Source organism: Protomyctophum bolini, assembly GCF_963924005.1.
Source record: "Protomyctophum bolini genome assembly, chromosome: 8".
Taxonomy (NCBI): domain Eukaryota; kingdom Metazoa; phylum Chordata; class Actinopteri; order Myctophiformes; family Myctophidae; genus Protomyctophum; species Protomyctophum bolini.
Window position 1 is genome coordinate 45,271,152 of NC_137869.1, and position 18,039 is coordinate 45,289,190.

The 18,039-nt window shown below is 45.5% G+C and overlaps 4 protein-coding genes across 5 annotated transcripts in view; 1 reads left to right on the forward strand and 3 right to left on the reverse strand.

The window, feature by feature from the left end:
• The window catches only part of LOC308319383 (desmocollin 2-like protein), a 279,749-nt gene extending 266,829 nt beyond the window's left edge, over positions 1-12,920 (forward strand). For both annotated transcript variants that reach the window (XM_080769427.1, XM_080769428.1), the window contains exon 19: positions 12,893-12,920. The gene's annotated coding sequence lies outside the window, so the exon portion shown is untranslated. The remainder of the gene's footprint in view (positions 1-12,892) is intronic.
• Positions 3,414-4,354, reverse strand: mtrfr (mitochondrial translation release factor in rescue; the record flags this gene model as incomplete). The annotated part of the gene is made up of 2 exons (XM_080770602.1): positions 3,414-3,644; positions 4,043-4,354. The coding sequence occupies 2 exons, from the start codon at positions 4,352-4,354 to the stop codon at positions 3,414-3,416; spliced, it is 543 nt and encodes a 180-aa protein (XP_080626728.1).
• LOC308319312 (1-acyl-sn-glycerol-3-phosphate acyltransferase gamma-like) lies at positions 7,215-8,354 on the reverse strand (the record flags this gene model as incomplete). Its single annotated transcript, XM_080769320.1, has 1 exon — positions 7,215-8,354. Exon 1 carries the CDS (start codon positions 8,349-8,351, stop codon positions 7,215-7,217), a length of 1,137 nt encoding a protein of 378 aa, XP_080625446.1. The 5' UTR covers positions 8,352-8,354.
• A 159-nt stretch (positions 12,921-13,079) lies between the features above and the next one.
• LOC308320288 (large ribosomal subunit protein mL49-like) lies at positions 13,080-13,568 on the reverse strand (the record flags this gene model as incomplete). The annotated part of the gene is made up of 1 exon (XM_080770603.1): positions 13,080-13,568. The coding sequence occupies one exon, from the start codon at positions 13,566-13,568 to the stop codon at positions 13,080-13,082; it is 489 nt and encodes a 162-aa protein (XP_080626729.1).
• Positions 13,569-18,039: the final 4,471 nt, after the last annotated feature.

The window sequence follows — 18,039 nt, forward strand, 5'->3', positions numbered from 1 at the left end:
GGCCATGCCCACTTTGTGCACCAATTGTGCTGACATCATCACATTTGTGATGGCTTTAAAAAATATCTACAGAGGCTGCCTGTCAAAGGTATAGTGGGAGTTTGTTCCACGCCGTAGAAGCAGAAAAAGCTGCTTTGCCATTTTATTAGGCACAGTGAGCAGGCCAGCAGTGGAAGACCTGAGTGAGGGGGCGGTTTGGGACATATTTAGGCAGGCAGTCATGTATACAGGTAGGAAGGTGCGAGACCATTGAGAGCTTTATAAACAAGCTTTTTAAAATCAATCCTAAAAACAAGAAGAGGGACTGCAACTTATTGCATAAAAGTAGCAGTAGTAGTGGTTAATTTAGAAGAGATAAGAGCATTGCAGATGGAAGTAGATGTTATTCAGGGAGTCTGAGGGTGACATCATAGATTCCAATATAGTTTTTTCAGGTAACCTGGGGAAGGATAAAACATGAGTGGTTGCAAAGTTGCGTAGTTGAAAGACTTTGTAGATTTTGTAGAATAGATTATACTAGCCCTTACCCGTTGTGAGATATTTGCCCCCCGCGGGGGGTACTGCGCCCTGGGTGCGTTTTTGCATTTTTAAATCACTAATAAATTCATTATTAATTCATAATTCGATAAATTGGAAAAAGGGCTTCGTTAAGACCTCCATATTATTATGGTAGCCAGCAGCATACGGTATAACAATAATGAGAGAGAGAGAGAGAGAGAGAGAGAGAGAGAGAGAGAGGGAGAGGGACCAACCACATGCCGTGCAATGTGTCCAGCAGTATTACGCACAGGACGCAGGCTACGCAGCGTGAGAACGACAGAGAGAGAGAGAGGGAGGACTCCTCCAATTTGGCATCGTCTCCGCTAGCAGCATTGTCCTCATCATTGTCCTCATGTCAAAGTTTGGCGCGTAAATGTCAACTAATACAACAGGTGTTTGATGGAGGGTCCCTGAGACAATTACATAGCGGCATCCAGGGTCAGAGATTAATTGATCTGAAGTGAATTTAAGGCGTTTGTGTATTATTATGGCAGCGCCTCTGGACCTACTATGAAAGATTAGAATGGAATATTTGTCCAACCCAGGGTTTGCGGAGCCTAATGTGATCCGATCAGTGCGAAGGTGTGTCTCCTGCAGAAAGGCAATATCAGTGGAAAGACTTTTAAGATGAGAAAGTACTTTTGCACGCCAGGCCTCGAACATTCCAGGTAACGATCCTAACGGGAAAACCCAAAATCACCATGATAGACGTTTATAGGGTTTATGACGGTTTAAAAAAGATGCGTTTTAAATAGAGTAATAAGGCCTGTCATAGCAATAGGACAATAACAGCTTAGTAATGAACCTACAACCTACATAGTAGAAAATATAGTACACAGAGTAAGGATATAGAGAAAAGAAAGTAGTCAATCTCCTCCCCCCAGGGCCTCCCCACCCCCCACAAAAAAACCCATAGAAAAACAGACAAACTAGTCTGGCTTGACATAACACATAACAAAAAACAAGACAAAACAGTAATAAAAAAAACCCTATCCATCCACCCCCCGTGTACCTATGTGTACCGAGTTATTTTACATTTGTTTACATATAAACATATAGACTTAAACCTTAGGGTAACGGATGTGTTTCAGCCCCTTTTTAAATTATAGTTATTGAAGTGAAGTGAAATGAAGTTGAACCACTGGCGCCCTCTTGGGGTAGAAAGAGAACAACAATAATAAAGTAGATCAAAATTAGACCTCTTTATAGCATCCTCTCAGATTGAGAGGGGGGGGGGGAAACAAACAACAAGAAAAAACGTTTTCTATCCACCAGGTATTTAATATTAGTAAATTAGTTAACTTTATTAATTTTATACATAATAATGTGTAGTAAGGGGATCCAAATTGATCATGGTGGACCCTGTTGTAAACAAGTGTAATGCTTAATTAGCCCTTCACTAAATCCCACCCCAAAAGGCGATTGTTCAATGCCAATCCAAATAGTTTAGCAACAGTTGCTATGCAGGTCAAGCTTTCTTAGCTGATAACTTGCCTATTGGACAAGGATGAGTTGGGGAGGGACTTAGTGAAGGGCTAATGGGGTCGTCCACTCACAGTTAACAGTCTTTGCATTGAGTTTGTGCTTGAAATGTACTGTAATTCTGCAAACTGTTAATACATATTTCAATCAATCAATCAATCTCTGTTGCACCTACTTTATTTAAATGGGACAAACGGCAGAAAAAATTAAAACAAAGAAAACAAAGAAAATAAAAAAGGGGGGGGGGGGGGGGGGACCAAAAACTAAAGCAACAACAGAGCAATGCAGTCTCATGATTCATGCGTGTTAGACATCTCAAGGTTAACATAATGATCAACACATGTCTTGCCGCGATAAAAAAAAGCAAAAACAAACAATACGACATGTATAATCAAACAGTAGAGACACGCAGTGTAGCCTAGTCTATACCCACACACGTATACATATTGCATATCCTGGGTTAGTGGGTTTGGCTTATAGACGACTGTGTTCATGTCTATATGTGCATATCGCGGATGCGTAGCTGTCTGTCTGTCAATCAACGTTCGCCCGTCCGTGTGTGCGCGTGCATGTGTGTTATGACTGCGTGTGTTTACGCGTGCGCGTGGAAGAAAAAGAGAGCAGAACACAAAACGGTCTCTCATTATAATTCATGTGCCAAACCTTTACACAGGTTGACACATTATCAAAGTCTTGTAAACTGGGAACAAAATTACGTGTATTAAACCAAATCGAGCAGGCCTATAGCTGCTTGTATTGTCTGTACAACAGACAATACAATTAAAAAAAGAAAAAATATATATGCATCCTTCCTGGTTTGACCAGTGTAGTAGTTTATGTGCATGTCGTGGTTGCCTGTTTGTGCACGAACTTTCATGTCAGTCGGCGAACGTACACTGTGTGTGTGCTTGCGTGCGCGCATGTGTGTGCGCTCGGTGCAGCTTGGCTCTTAAGTCAATAAGCTTATTTGACATACCTTATAGCTTGTGTGTAAAGATCGGGAGCCCGGTAAAGGTATGCCGATGCTGCGCAGCCTGGCTTGAGTGTCCCAGCAGTTTATTTGTAAACACGTGTACACTTGAAACATTATTGTACTGTAAAAAGGTCTCTTTTCCCCTGATCTTTATCTTTTTTAGTATAACAGTATTAGTATACTATAATTAGATTAATACCTTGACCAACACTTTAATTTAGAGCACAGCCAAATCAAATCAGAGTACATACGTCTTCAATCAATTATTCAATCAAAGCAAACGGCACAAACAATATTAGTTTGCCTCTTCTACTTGAATCTCGGAGGACAGGCTAGACGGGCAGTGTCGGTAGGCCAATCAGAGGCAGGCGGGGCGTTGCCATGTCTATGCTCGGACGTAGAATAGATATACACATCCTCAGTCCGTTTCATTCCCTGGCTTACTACCGGCTTCAAGTGCTTCTTTAAGCAGTCTTTTCCTCTCCAGCGTTTCGTTTGCCTGCCTCCTCTTCTCGTTTTTCCTCTGCACGGACTCGTCTTTCCTCTTTACGATCTCACTTTCTTCTCCTTTGAATAAAACGTCCAATTTCTCTCTCATGATCTCCCGCGCTCGTTGTCGGTTTAGAGCCTGTGATCTCGTCTGATGACACTGTAGGGGAGGGGGGGGGGGGAGAGCAGAACAATGTATTCAGTTAAACCCATTCAGAACGGGAACCCGTTTTTGGTGTTTCAAGCATTATGTTATAGGTTTAGCTATTGAAAAATAGCATTTGAAAAAAATTGTGAAAATGTGCCACAAATCTTTGAACATACATTATTTCAGAGCTAACATTTTAACTCAAATATTGGCTTCTGGGGAGGTCCCTGGAAACAACATATTTTCAAATGGGGGTTCATGGCGGCCAATTACATTTCAGAAAACTGTCAGGATTTAGAAGACAATTTTTTAAAATCTGATCTCAGGTCAAAATTTATTAAAACTATAGAACCTTCTATCTACACTGTCAAATCCTAAGTGCTTATTTCATCAACGAAGAAGAGCCGTACCTTCACCACGGTGCCGGTGGGGACGTGCTTGAGCACCACACAGTTGCTGGTCTTGTTGGTGGCCTGACCGCCGGGGCCGGAGCCTCGGACAAACTGCTCCCGGAGCTCGTCTTCGTCCAGGACCACCAGGAGATGCTCCTTCTTCACCAGGTCCTTTTTGCCCGCCGCCAAAACCCGCGGCGTTCCGACGGGACGTGGTCCGAGGAGGAGGAGGAGGAGCGCGGAGACGGCGGGAGTTCTCCACGGAGCGGTCCTCAGTGCCGCCGCGTTGTGGACGACGCTGTTGACGACGGAGGCTAGAACAGACGGCATTGTTTTGGACGACGTAGCCTCTTATAGGCCCAAAATATGATCCGTGCTGGAAGAAGCCATCTGATTTTATACTTGAGTAAAAGTAGCGATGTAATAATACAAAAGTAGTGGCATCGAAATACAGTAGTACCAAAGTCTTCAATCAATCAATCAATCAACTATAACCATATAAGCATTACATTTGTATGTGTCTAACCTGACATTAAATGGCTTTTTTATGCTGTGACATTGGTGTGAATGCTCCTGTTTTGTACCCATAAAGCTGACAGATTTATGTGCGCCTGATGCCGTGACGACGACACACTCCATATTTGGGCGTAGCTGCATTGGGAACTCCTTATACGGTTAAGGCTGAGTCATGGTGACAACGTGTACATACAGGATATACGGTACGTCTTTGTTTGAAAAGGTTAAGTCCAAAGGCGGAATATGGATCCAAAGTGTCTGACCCAGTTTGTCTGTTACAATTTAGGCATTTAGCAGACGCTCTTAATCCAGAGCTGTTGATGCAGTTGGCACAGCATCAAAGATGGCAGTGACCTCGACGGGGCGCATTTCGACACTTTGCAAGCAGTTTCAAAGCGCGTTTAGGATCTCCTCGGCGACGTCAGCTCGACACTCGCTCGCCGTTTGCTAAAGGCTCGGCCAAATGCCATTCCTATCTAAACGAGTGTAACCGGTGTAATCTGTCTCTCTCTGCGTTGTGTAGTAGAATAGACATGAGACGGACCCAGAACTGTCCTTGGAAACCTCTCTTTATTCTGACAAAGAATAACAAAGACACGTCTCCACGTTAGTTTCGTAGTGCAACAACTCCTCTCTAAACAGGGTTAAACAAACACTGTATGAATCAATTTGCAAGTACAATGCTTATCATGTTTACACGGAGAATTCAACAAAGACACCCACCTCATTCCAAGACGGAAGTACAGAAGGAAGAGGTGGGGGTGTCGCAGGACATTTATACAGGGGGCAAAAGGAGGAGATTTAAAGGAGCTGTGACCTTTAATGCACTATGTACTGTATTCCTATACACGTGAACTATGGAGAATCAGGTAAAAGCACTTATTTGTGTCCTATTTTGTGTAATTATATAATACTGTTACACGGGCAAGCGTCTTCATTCGTCTCCCCCCCGGCTCTGCACCGTCAAGCGGGGCGCCGTCGGGCAACAACGCAGACCAGCTGCACGCGACCGCCAAACGACCGGCGCTGGAGGAGGAGTTCTTTGACGTGCCCGAGAACTGGGGGGGGGACCACGGTCAGGTCGGGAGCGCCGTGGGACGCCAAACAACTGCGGACGAAGAGCAACGAAGATTCCTTGGTACATGAACTGAGCACACGCCAAGAAGAGGTTCTTCTTCACGCCGCAGTTCGTCGAGCCGCACATACAGCTCCGCGTAGAGAAACATCTCAGGGCGAGGGCCAGGAAGCTCAGCCATGACCGGAAAAAGATGGCTCTACTCGAGAACAAGTTTCCTCCTCACATGAAGGTTCTTCACACACTGGACTTTGGAAGTTTGAATGGAATAAATTGTTCCATAAAAAGTCCATAGACTTGGCTGCCACATGACGTCACGGTGTGTGTTTGTGTGTGTGTGTTTGTGTGTGTGTGGGGGGGGGATAGGGAAAAAAGTTTTAATAGCTATCACAATGAAACTTCTCCAGTCGAGATTTTTTTGAAATATGTTTAAATATGCAAATTAGGCATTATATGCGCTAATTTACGATAAATCTGAAGATCGGATAAAGCCAGGTTCAAAATTATCGTTTCGTTTTGTTGACATACTTAGAGACAAAAAGGGGATTTTAGATATCTCAAATTATCACTCCATGAATCAGAAAATACTGTCAAATGGACATTTATATAGACTGGTTCTGAAGTTATGGCCGTTGAATAAAGTTTGGTTTCAGAAAAATCTTTCTTGAGAAAACTGCGTTTTAGTGTGAGGTACTTTCTCACTCAGAATTCTCACTCAAGACTTTGATTTTTGATTTCAGTGATATCACAAAGTACTTGTTCTCAAAAAAAAAAGCTAGGAAAGAAAATGCAAAAAAGAAAAAAAGAATCGGGGGTCCCCTAATTTCCAATCCGGCCCTGGAAAATACAGCCCCCCCCCCCTGGCCCCAGGCCCCAGGCCCATGCCTAGGGGGGCCAAGTATACCCAATCTGGCCCTGGAAAAAAATATCGTTTTGAGAGAGGGACATGCATGCACACACACACACACACACACACTATGTAACAGTCAGTATGCAGTGCAAGTTGGTGCCACAGGGTGGTGCACTGCACCCTTCTGGCGTGAAGTGAACTATGTGTGTGTATCTCTGTTTGATGGATGGTGTTTTGTTTTTCGATAAGACTTGGATTCATGTTTGGCAAGAAGGTTTCAAATTACACACATGTAGTGAGTTCAGTCAGCTGAGAGTCTTGAGAAAATATCGCCCCTCTCACACACACACACACACACACACACACACACACCGGGTGTTGCGACCCGATAGGCAGAGGAGAATAGTGAATTATGTTCTGGCAAGAGCGTTTGCCCCGAATGCCACCTAGCCTCGGTCCCAGGCTTACTCATCTGCGAAGAGAAAAGCCTGGTCACAACCTAAGGCAGAGACGGCAGATGGTATCGGCGGAAGATGTATTCCCCGCATACGATATCTTTTCGACAAAACACAACACTTGTTTCATTCACAGAGATGTAAACATATTTTGTGTCAACAACGTCATTTCCTTGAGCGGTACTTCTGCCCAAATCCCGCAACTTCCGCCCCCAAAAAAAAATGATAGCGGCTACTGGCCAATCACTTGCACAAGTGGTATAGAGTTTCAAAAGGCTGCAGTGTTTACTGTCACTACTTCAGTTTCTCGGCCTCCTGGTCGCCGTAGTTGGAGCCCGTCTTCTTCACCTCCGTGACGCCGATCAGGCGGCGGATCGCCACGTTGGCCACGACGAGGAACAGCAGGAAGCCGGCGGCGACGGGGAGCGGCGAGCCGCTGGCGGCCGCGCCGTACGCCAGGCGGACGAGCGGCGACACCAGCAGCGTCGCCCAGAGCAGGAAGTTGAGCGCCGTCCACGGCCGGCGGGCCGGGACCACGGCGGGCCCGGGGAAGGAGCCCTCCCTCTGGTAGTGCTCCTGCAGGGCGTCCTTCTGCCGGTAGAGCTCGTGGAGCCAGTCGGCGCACTCCTTCTCCCCGTCCGGGATCTCCCCCACGGGGAAGCGCCGCACGCTCATGTCGGCCATGTACCTCTTGCCCTGGACGACGCCCAGCAGCGTGGGCGTCTGCTTGTCCCTGAAGTTGAGCGTCACGTCGTAGACGGCGCTCACGGTGCCCCGGAGGCACCGCAGCGTGGTGGTGAAGCCCTTGGTGCGCGGCAGCAGGTGGTGCTTGAGCCGGGGCAGGCCTTTGCTCTCCGCCACCTGCATGCTGATGCGGTGCTTCGTCTCCGTGAAGCGAGTGCCCTCGCAGTACAGCAGGAACCACATGAACTCGGGGTAGTCCCGGAGCCGCGTCAGGCCTCCGACGACCGTCTCCCGGTCCTCCTCCCACCTCCTCTTGCAGAAGACGATCTCCAGGAAGTACCAGGTCCAGCCGACCAGGGGGACCTTCAGCAGCTCGTGCTTGGCCAGCACCTTGGAGCTCCCCAGGACGCCGTAGCGCTCGCACATGGTCCAGCCGCACAGGGAGTCTATCTCGAAGCTGTGGTTGAGGATGACGACGGCGTGCTCCTTGCCGAGGCGCTCCGCCGTGGCCCGGTCGGTGTAGAGCGTGCACTCGGTGCCCGACCACCACTCCAGCAGCATCACCAGCTGACTCCAGAGGGAGTAGGCGAGCCGGCAGTTGATCCGGCGGTAGAGCTGCTTGTCGACGGGCCACAGGACGCACGTGCACAGCTGGACGAGGTTGATGACGAGGCCGCTCGCTACGAACACGAAGCCGATCAGCAGCTGCGGCAGGAACAGGCTCTTGAGGTAGGCTAACAGCGGCATGGGTGGAGGGAGGGACTCCGCCTCTCCACGCACTCTTCGACCAACTATGGTGGCCGACCTCGGGGGGCTTTTACAAGCCTCCGTGTCCCTCGTATGCCCGCATATGGAGATGCTCGATGTCGTCCTCATGACGTCATAGTACTGACCGCTGGCGCTCTGGCGGTTCACTCAGGGACTACAGAGATCTCCATTATGTGGAGATCCATTGACACACTTCGATTAGGACAACCGCCAATTTGACCGACTTCCCTCCGGACATGCAGTATCATACATATTCCAAATATGTATGATACTTGCATGGTTTCCTGCAGCCATCGGTGTATGTGTGTATGTGTGTGTATGTGTGTGTGTGAATGGGTGAATGTAATGCACAAGCTATTTAAAGCGCCTTGGATAAATGCACCATTTACCAGCAACCAATCATGAACATAGAGAGGGTAGATTTTCACCCAGAAAAACGAGCTGTCATTGGCTAAAATAAACTACTAAAATAAACATCTAAATGTGTATTCCGAATGTTTATTTTTGATTTAGTTTGAAAGAATGTTTAGGAAGTAAAATAGCACAACATCTCAAAATTGAAAAATAATGATTTAAAATATCTCGAACATATTATGTTCGAGATATTTTAAATGCACCAATCTTGTATGCGGCTTCCTTGCATAAAACGGGATGGGGGTCTGTGGACAGATCCACCGAAATATCAAATACAGTTGTAGGTGATATGTCATGGTTTTGTCGGGGACTGCCCTTAAGTCAGACCTCCCGTTAGTCCAACCCGTGCTGCGGGATACAAATCACCCATTACGCGGGTTACAAATCACCCGTGGCTTCCTCTGAGGTTAGGTTTCTGGTTTAAGGACTTCAGTGTTTTGTACCATACAATTGTATGGGTAAGTATACAGAACAAAGCATATGTTTGCTTTCGCCATCTTTGTTGAAGAAGAGTCTGGGCAATTATGTTTTAGTCTTACTAGAATGACTAAAAGTTTATAAATCTTATATTTAGATCTAGTCTGGCTTAATGTAGTCAAATGCATAAAGTGTGATTACGTTTGAGGGGATTAAGCATGTCTACCTAGTACCTACACCAATTGGTGTCAAGCCCATTAGTGTCAATATCAGGCCATCGGCAGTGATGGTCTGATTTTGAATCTGAATGGCTCTTTGTGTTTATTCTATTGCCCTGGAGTATCAATCTCCTGTAATTGAGAGCAATTTGGAGGTTCAATGGCTTTCTTTCTTTTTTATCACTTAAAAATGTATTATTTTTTGAACAATGACAACCGAAACATACAGTACAAAACAAACGTGAAAAAGCAAAAAAAGAAAAAAGAAATAAAGAAAATAAAATCGACATTGCGTTTCAAACCTTGCTTGTTACATTACATATTTCTAGGCATTTGCTGTTATATTTAAATGTTGTCCATTTGGACAATTTGTGCTCCATGTTTTCTTCCTGTAGCCTCAGACGGTGTGTCAGTTTCTCCTTGAGATGTATCTCCTGAATCAAATCCTCCCATTGTCCCTGTGTTGGAGGTTCCATCTGTCCCCCATTGTCCCTGTGTTGGAGGTTCCATCTGTCCCCCATTGTCCCTGTGTTGGAGGTTCCATCTGTCCCCATTGTCCCTGTGTTGGAGGTTCCATCTGTCCCCCATTGTCCCTGTGTTGGAGGTTCCATCTGTCCCCATTGTCCCTGTGTTGGAGGTTCCATCTGTCCCCCATTGTCCCTGTGTTGGAGGTTCCATCTGTCCCCATTGTCCCTGTGTTGGAGGTTCCATCTGTCCCCCATTGTCCCTGTGTTGGAGGTTCCATCTGTCCCCCATTGTCCCTGTGTTGGAGGTTCCATCTGTCCCCCATTGTCCCTGTGTTGGAGGTTCCATCTGTCCCCCATTGTCCCTGTGTTGGAGGTTCCATCTGTCCCCCATTGTCCCTGTGTTGGAGGTTCCATCTGTCCCCCATTGTCCCTGTGTTGGAGGTTCCATCTGTCCCCCATTGTCCCTGTGTTGGAGGTTCCATCTGTCCCCATTGTCCCTGTGTTGGAGGTTCCATCTGTCCCCCATTGTCCCTGTGTTGGAGGTTCCATCTGTCCCCATTGTCCCTGTGTTGGAGGTTCCATCTGTCCCCCATTGTCCCTGTGTTGGAGGTTCCATCTGTCCCCCATTGTCCCTGTGTTGGAGGTTCCATCTGTCCCCCATTGTCCCTGTGTTGGAGGTTCCATCTGTCCCCCATTGTCCCTGTGTTGGAGGTTCCATCTGTCCCCCATTGTCCCTGTGTTGGAGGTTCCATCTGTCCCCCATTGTCCCTGTGTTGGAGGTTCCATCTGTCCCCCATTGTCCCTGTGTTGGAGGTTCCATCTGTCCCCATTGTCCCTGTGTTGGAGGTTCCATCTGTCCCCCATTGTCCCTGTGTTGGAGGTTCCATCTGTCCCCCATTGTCCCTGTGTTGGAGGTTCCATCTGTCCCCATTGTCCCTGTGTTGGAGGTTCCATCTGTCCCCCATTGTCCCTGTGTTGGAGGTTCCATCTGTCCCCCATTGTCCCTGTGTTGGAGGTTCCATCTGTCCCCCATTGTCCCTGTGTTGGAGGTTCCATCTGTCCCCCATTGTCCCTGTGTTGGAGGTTCCATCTGTCCCCATTGTCCCTGTGTTGGAGGTTCCATCTGTCCCCATTGTCCCTGTGTTGGAGGTTCCATCTGTCCCCATTGTCCCTGTGTTGGAGGTTCCATCTGTCCCCATTGTCCCTGTGTTGGAGGTTCCATCTGTCCCCATTGTCCCTGTGTTGGAGGTTCCATCTGTCCCCATTGTCCCTGTGTTGGAGGTTCCATCTGTCCCCATTGTCCCTGTGTTGGAGGTTCCATCTGTCCCCATTGTCCCTGTGTTGGAGGTTCCATCTGTCCCCCATTGTCCCTGTGTTGGAGGTTCCATCTGTCCCCATTGTCCCTGTGTTGGAGGTTCCATCTGTCCCCCATTGTCCCTGTGTTGGAGGTTCCATCTGTCCCCATTGTCCCTGTGTTGGAGGTTCCATCTGTCCCCCATTGTCCCTGTGTTGGAGGTTCCATCTGTCCCCATTGTCCCTGTGTTGGAGGTTCCATCTGTCCCCATTGTCCCTGTGTTGGAGGTTCCATCTGTCCCCCATTGTCCCTGTGTTGGAGGTTCCATTGTCCCCCATTGTCCCTGTGTTGGAGGTTCCATCTGTCCCCATTGTCCCTGTGTTGGAGGTTCCATCTGTCCCCATTGTCCCTGTGTTGGAGGTTCCATCTGTCCCCATTGTCCCTGTGTTGGAGGTTCCATCTGTCCCCATTGTCCCTGTGTTGGAGGTTCCATCTGTCCCCCATTGTCCCTGTGTTGGAGGTTCCATCTGTCCCCCATTGTCCCTGTGTTGGAGGTTCCATCTGTCCCCCATTGTCCCTGTGTTGGAGGTTCCATCTGTCCCCATTTTCTTGTGATAGCTTTCTTTCCTGCCGCCAATAAAATGTTTACCAGATATCTATCCTCTCCTCGAATCTTACCCCCCATCAAGTTTCCTAAATACAAAACATCACACTCATAGGCACCTCATATCCCAATATCTTTTGTAACTGATCATGTATCATTTTCCAAAAATCATCCATTTTGGGACATTTCCAAAACACATGTGAGTGATCCACATGTACATCTCCACAACCTCTCCAACATTGTATCTGTTGCTTTAACTGATTGCTCTTGATTTTTGGTGTTAGGCCTATACAAAATCTGCATAGATTTTTCCAAGAGAATACCCTCCATATCCGTGAATTGGTAGATGATTGGTGCATTTTCCACATATGTATCCAATCCTTTTCTGTAATTTCTATATTTAGTTCTGCTTCCCATTTAATTTATTCCGTTGAATGACTGCCACTCATCAAAGTTGTATATATTGCTGATATAATACGAATCTTTTTCCCCTTTTATATATTTTTAATAATTTGGACAATACCTTCAACGGCTTTCTAAAGGTTGATTTGGTTCCTCCACCGTTTTCCATTTTAATTATGAATTGTATTGTTCAGGCCTTTGTGGAAATGTGGTGTTTAATATTAATATCCACTGCTTCAATTTGCATTCCAATTCTGTCCAGGTATCCAGGATTCCAATCCACAAACTTCCAAAGCCATCCATGTATCATGAAATGCTGTACAATAAGTATTAATGTTGTTTCTTTTGCATTATTTATATTATATCTATCTTCTATTGTGTTTCTAGTTTCACACACATATTCTAGGTTGCACTTGTTACATGTAATTATATAAACACAGTTACTAGTATTAGCCTGTATGTTTTGTTTTATTCCCACCATTTATTCCCACTCTATTTTTGAGTGGTGCAACCACTCCAAGGAACAGCAATGTCCGTGTTCACCTACCTATGTGTTCACCTATGTGACTATGAACACCAGTATGACTATGAGTACCAGTAGGGGCGCTGCTGTGCGAGAAACAGAGAGTGCTGCACTGTTGCCTGCTAATGAGAGAGAGAGAGAGAGAGAGAGAGAGAGAGAGAGAGAGAGGAGGGGGAGAGAGGGGAGTTGCACCACTCAGTTCACACGGGTGTGATTTTCACCTGTTGTTTAGGTCTTGCATATCGGTCTGTCTGTCTCTTTTAGTTTGCTGTGTACAAGGTAATCTTTCAAATTTTTGTATTCGTTTGGAGGCCATCTGTTCTATCAGAAGAACTGTACAGCTGGATCGGTTCCTCCACAAATCTTCATCAAAATCCCTTTTTCGATAGCCAGGCCTTCAACTCTGAATCGTAATGGCCCTTGACGCGGACAGTCATGGTCACCTCGTTGACTTGTGTCGGTAAATCTCTGCCGGTGGCTTCACCCAAGTACTCCTTGATGTCCTTCTCCAGGGCCCATATGTCCCCTTCCACCTTCCGCACGAGGGTCGTCTTGCGGCTGCCGTTGGTGACGTCGGTGTAGACGGGAATGTTGTGCATCCGAGAGCGACGGATCACGTAGGGCAGGTCTGGAGGTGGCGAGGACGGAGGGACCCAACCGGACGGGGAGGGGCCGTGGTGTCTGGGAGGGGCGGGGACCCGTGATCGCGGGATCAGTCGTTCCACAAATGCATACTCCTCCGTAGACTCCTCTGTCTTCACGTTCGTCTTGCTTTCTGCGCTAGATGAACCCAGTAGTCGTTTACCCGGCGTCCGCGTGTGCAGCTTGAAAGCATTCATGGACATCCTGCGTAACATTGCGATTGTGAAGGAGTGTAGAGCTATGCCGCTGTTTGGAACAGCATTTCACCTCTCCAGGTGCCGCCTGGACCTGTAGAAGGTCCACCAACACAAATGTAGACATGCAGAGACATTATATTTGACTGAAAACTATAGCTTAGATCATTTTGCTGGTTGATTCAAGACACTCTGCGATGGTGTTCAATATAGGACTTATCCAAATGGATCGTCTTACCTATGAGAACTAGAGACTCACTGTCCTGTACTTCCCCCGAAGAGAATCAGTCACGTTGCTACTCCAAGGTCCCTGCTCCACGAGTGTGATTCCGTTTCCCCCTCCAGCTCTGGTCACGATGGTTCAAGCCATAACCATAGAGTATATGGAGTTCTCGTCACAGCTATGCCCACATACGGTGCAATCTGTGTCAGTATGATGTCAGACACAAATGACTCGTGTGGCTCTATATGTGGAGCTCCTAATGCGGGTATTTTAGTAGGTCCACACGCTTTGTCGTTCATACCAATAGAAGAGTTGCAATATTGAGGGGGCAGAAAACAGCCCGGTCACGTGGTCCTGGAAGCGCTTGAGCGCACAGCTGCACACTTACTGGAGAGCCTGATTAGGGACAGACTGGAGTTGAAATACATTGTTATGAACGAGCACGCCACAAATTTCACCATTTTTTGGTAGGTATGCAAAATGACAACTGGGCGGCAGTGGCTCAGGGGTAGAGTGGCTGGATGGCAACCGCAAGGATGCCAGTTCGAACCGGGCTCCCCCAGAGTTAATGTCGAAGTGTCCTTGAGCAAGACACTGAACCCCTAATTGCTCCTGATGTGCTGGTTGGTGCCTTGCATGGTTTCCTGCCGCCATCGGTGTATGAATGTGTGTGTGAATGGGTGAATGTAATGCACAATCTATGTAAAGCGCCTAGGATAAAGGCACTATATAAATACACCATTTACCATTTATATCTGTAATGTTTATGTTGTACTATTACAAAAAAACGCTCTAAAATAAAGGGATTTAAGACCATAAAAAGCCTTTCACTCTTTCAGTCACTGAAGTGTAGGCCTACTAGTCCACTAGTAGTCTAGTACTTTCTCAAATGTGTTATTTAAATGGACCCTTGGTTCCATTTGACCACTCAAAGTAAAGGGGTCTTTCTTTGCAAATAAAACATTTGACAAAGTACTAAGACTACATTGGACATTAGGACACTCAAGAGTTACAGACCGATTATGGTCATTCAGGAATATCCATGTATTTCTGGGAATATTATTGTCCACTCATCTTGTATGTCCGTGGCAAAAATGGAATGTTGACAAAAATGTTCTCCACAAGCCAACATGACGATGAACCCTAAATGGCTATAGTTCTTCACTGTGTGTGGTTGTAGGATTGAGTTTTTTTTTTTTTTAATCTTTCTACTTTTTCTACTTTCAGATACCTTGTTTCTTTCAGAGAACACCAGAAGGTTGGTATCAGAATATCAATTCAAGATGACAAATACTACCACCAGTGTATGACAGCAATGGGAAATTGTGAGTCAGTTAATGACCAGCAGCCAATTTATGACATACGTATATTATTGTATTGACAGTTTTATAATGTTGATATTAAATTATATAATAAGCTACCAGTAATTGAATGATAAAATGATCTATCTATATATCTATAGGCCTATATATAATCATTGATATATTGCCAACTTTTCCAAGGCCCTAAATCCTTGTGTTATGTTTACTACTACTACTACTACTACTACTACTACTACTACTACTACTACTACAACAACAACACTTACATATTATTTCCATGTGTCATAAGTTCAAGTTAAGACCTGACTGACTGCATTCTGTCGAGGTGGTTGGTCAGTGTGAGAAGGATGGGTATGATCATGCCAGAAAATGCCAACAAGAGAAAGCTATGTGAGGTAATGTGAGGACTGAGGACACTGTAATAAATGTTGATGTGTAGTGTTTGCGTACCTTTGTGTATCTAAAAATAAACAACCGTTACTCTACAGGCACACTTTGAGGCAGATCAGTTCATAACTAAAAAGGGCAAGAAAAGGGACGATGCAATACCTACTATATTTGCACATCTTGCACCAATTAAAAGACGGAAGCCACCTGCATTTCGAACAGCACCTGATGTGAACTTGATTGTTAGGGAGCACAGTTACACTGAAGGAAATATAGATAGGCATATACGGGTGCTTCTCAAAAAATTAGATTGTGGAAATGTATTTTCTTATTTCTTCTTACAATTCAAAAAGTGAAACCTTCATATATTCTAGATTCAATGTGCATAAAGTGAAATATTTAAAACCTTTTTTTTGTTTTCATCTTGATGATTGTGGCATACAGCTCATGAAAATCAAAAAAGCAGATCTCAAAATATTAGAATAGTTTATGAGACCACTAAAACACATTTATAATACAGAAATGTCGACCATTAATGTATGTATTAATTCATGCACTCAATATGTGGTCTGGGCTACTTTTAAACAAATTATTTCATCAATGGGGCACGGCATGGAGGTAATAAGCCTGTGGCACTGTTGAGGTGTTGCTGATTTGCCTTGATAAATTAATGTGAATTGTTATTAGAAAGCTGTCATTTATCTAAATAAGAATAATCCATGTATATATTGTGGGATTTCGCTGGGAACCCCCAACAAGGTGAGTGCGTTGCCATGATGACCAGACACGCTGTCAAACCAAACACAGCCTTGAACTTCAGACACTACCTCGGCCGTGTGATAGGCCACGTACCGAATCTCCTCCTCAACCAGTGTGAAATGATGCCAGCGATTTTCATTCATTTCATATTCAGCAATCAGTGGCAGCCGAGCTCCCCGGTAGGGACACTATAAAGAGCTCCGTCAGTGAAAAGTGGGAGCTACCAGGATGACGACAACAAATTAGTAGTTGATTTCCTGGACACAGCTGGAGCCAATAAAAAAGACCACAGTCAGAGTGGAGGAGCTGATGGAAGATGGATCTGCTGCAACTGCACCTGAATTCACAACCACGTGAAGAACATTCTTTATTCCCTGGCGCCCTTTGCTTAGCCTAGCTTCTTCCACACCAAGAGGACCCAGGCTGTCCAACACATTGCTCATGGCTATGGACGCAGTAGGCATGCCTGTAGTTAACTCAGGTATGCCAGTCAGCCTCATCTCAGCTCCTTGCATTTAGTTTTACACACCCCACCTGCCAAGAGCATCCCCGCTTTTTTACTTCGGAGCAGTATACCTTTTGAGACAGCGTGTAAGTATTACTAATAATAGCTTAATAATACCTCTCATATTGTAATGCTTCATACTGCTAAAAACAACAATGAACCTTGCCAGGTCATATCATGTTAGCAAATTGTGGTTTCCATCGTGTTTTTTTGCTGATTCTGAACTATACTGTCGCTAACCGACGTCTTCCTCTGCCCAGACAAACCAAAATGAACTGGCAACTTGAAACCAGCAGTGTCAAGGCCCTTGGCCGCGGGTACGTTTATGTTTTGTCTTTCACATGTGGTGAGTCACTTAATGGATTAATTTCATGACTTTTGTAGTTAAAGTAAAACATTAACATCTCAGGGGTATTGATTTAATTTTGAGGGAGACCAATAATCCAATATTTTATTATAGAATGAGAATCAAGTGTATTGTAGAAAATTCCCTATAGTTACATTTATTTTGCCCTTTGTGTGCAGGCTTTTCAGGCACCTTGTAATTATCCTGGCTCATATTTTAGTGCAGGCCCCCTGTATGGGCACCCTCAGTTGTTCAGGACCCCAAGTTGTGTATACTGTGCATCTTACATGCATACAGACACAGAAGCTACAGAATGTGTTATTGAAGAAGCACAGCTAGACATCATCATGCAGGTGGCAGGCCGGGGTATCATTGTCATTGTTGACGACAGAGCTGCTGGCCTTCCGAATAATTTCCAATTTTTCCGTATGCCTCCTCATCCTGCTCATCTCAGACCAGGGGACCCTTTAAGTGACGTCTTCCAAATTGCACTTCAGGTGCATCCACGACCACCACTATATGCTGTTCCATATGACACGACGTTCTACTATTACCCCAAGAGGGCTGGGAGGCTGCAGCCCGTTCAACCTACGCCGTACTTTGGAGCAGATCAGACAGCATTCGACTCTTTGTGGAATTCTGGAGTTCTCCCTGACGATCAAGAAACCCTTTTTGAATTTAAAAAAAAAATGTCAAATCACAATACAATGGGTAATATCAATGTTGAGTTCTTTAATTTAAAAAAAATAATGTTTGTCCATATCGCCCCAGCCCTGTTGTACAGTTTGTACATTGTACACACAGTTTGTGTGATGTTTAAATGTATATTTGTTTTTGAATTCTTTATTCCCTGGCGCCCTTTGCCGTCCCTCCCCAGAGGTGTTTGAGTTAATACAACAATTGCAACATCTCTTCAGGCGCACGTCCTGTATGGAATTGGCAGTCTTGGA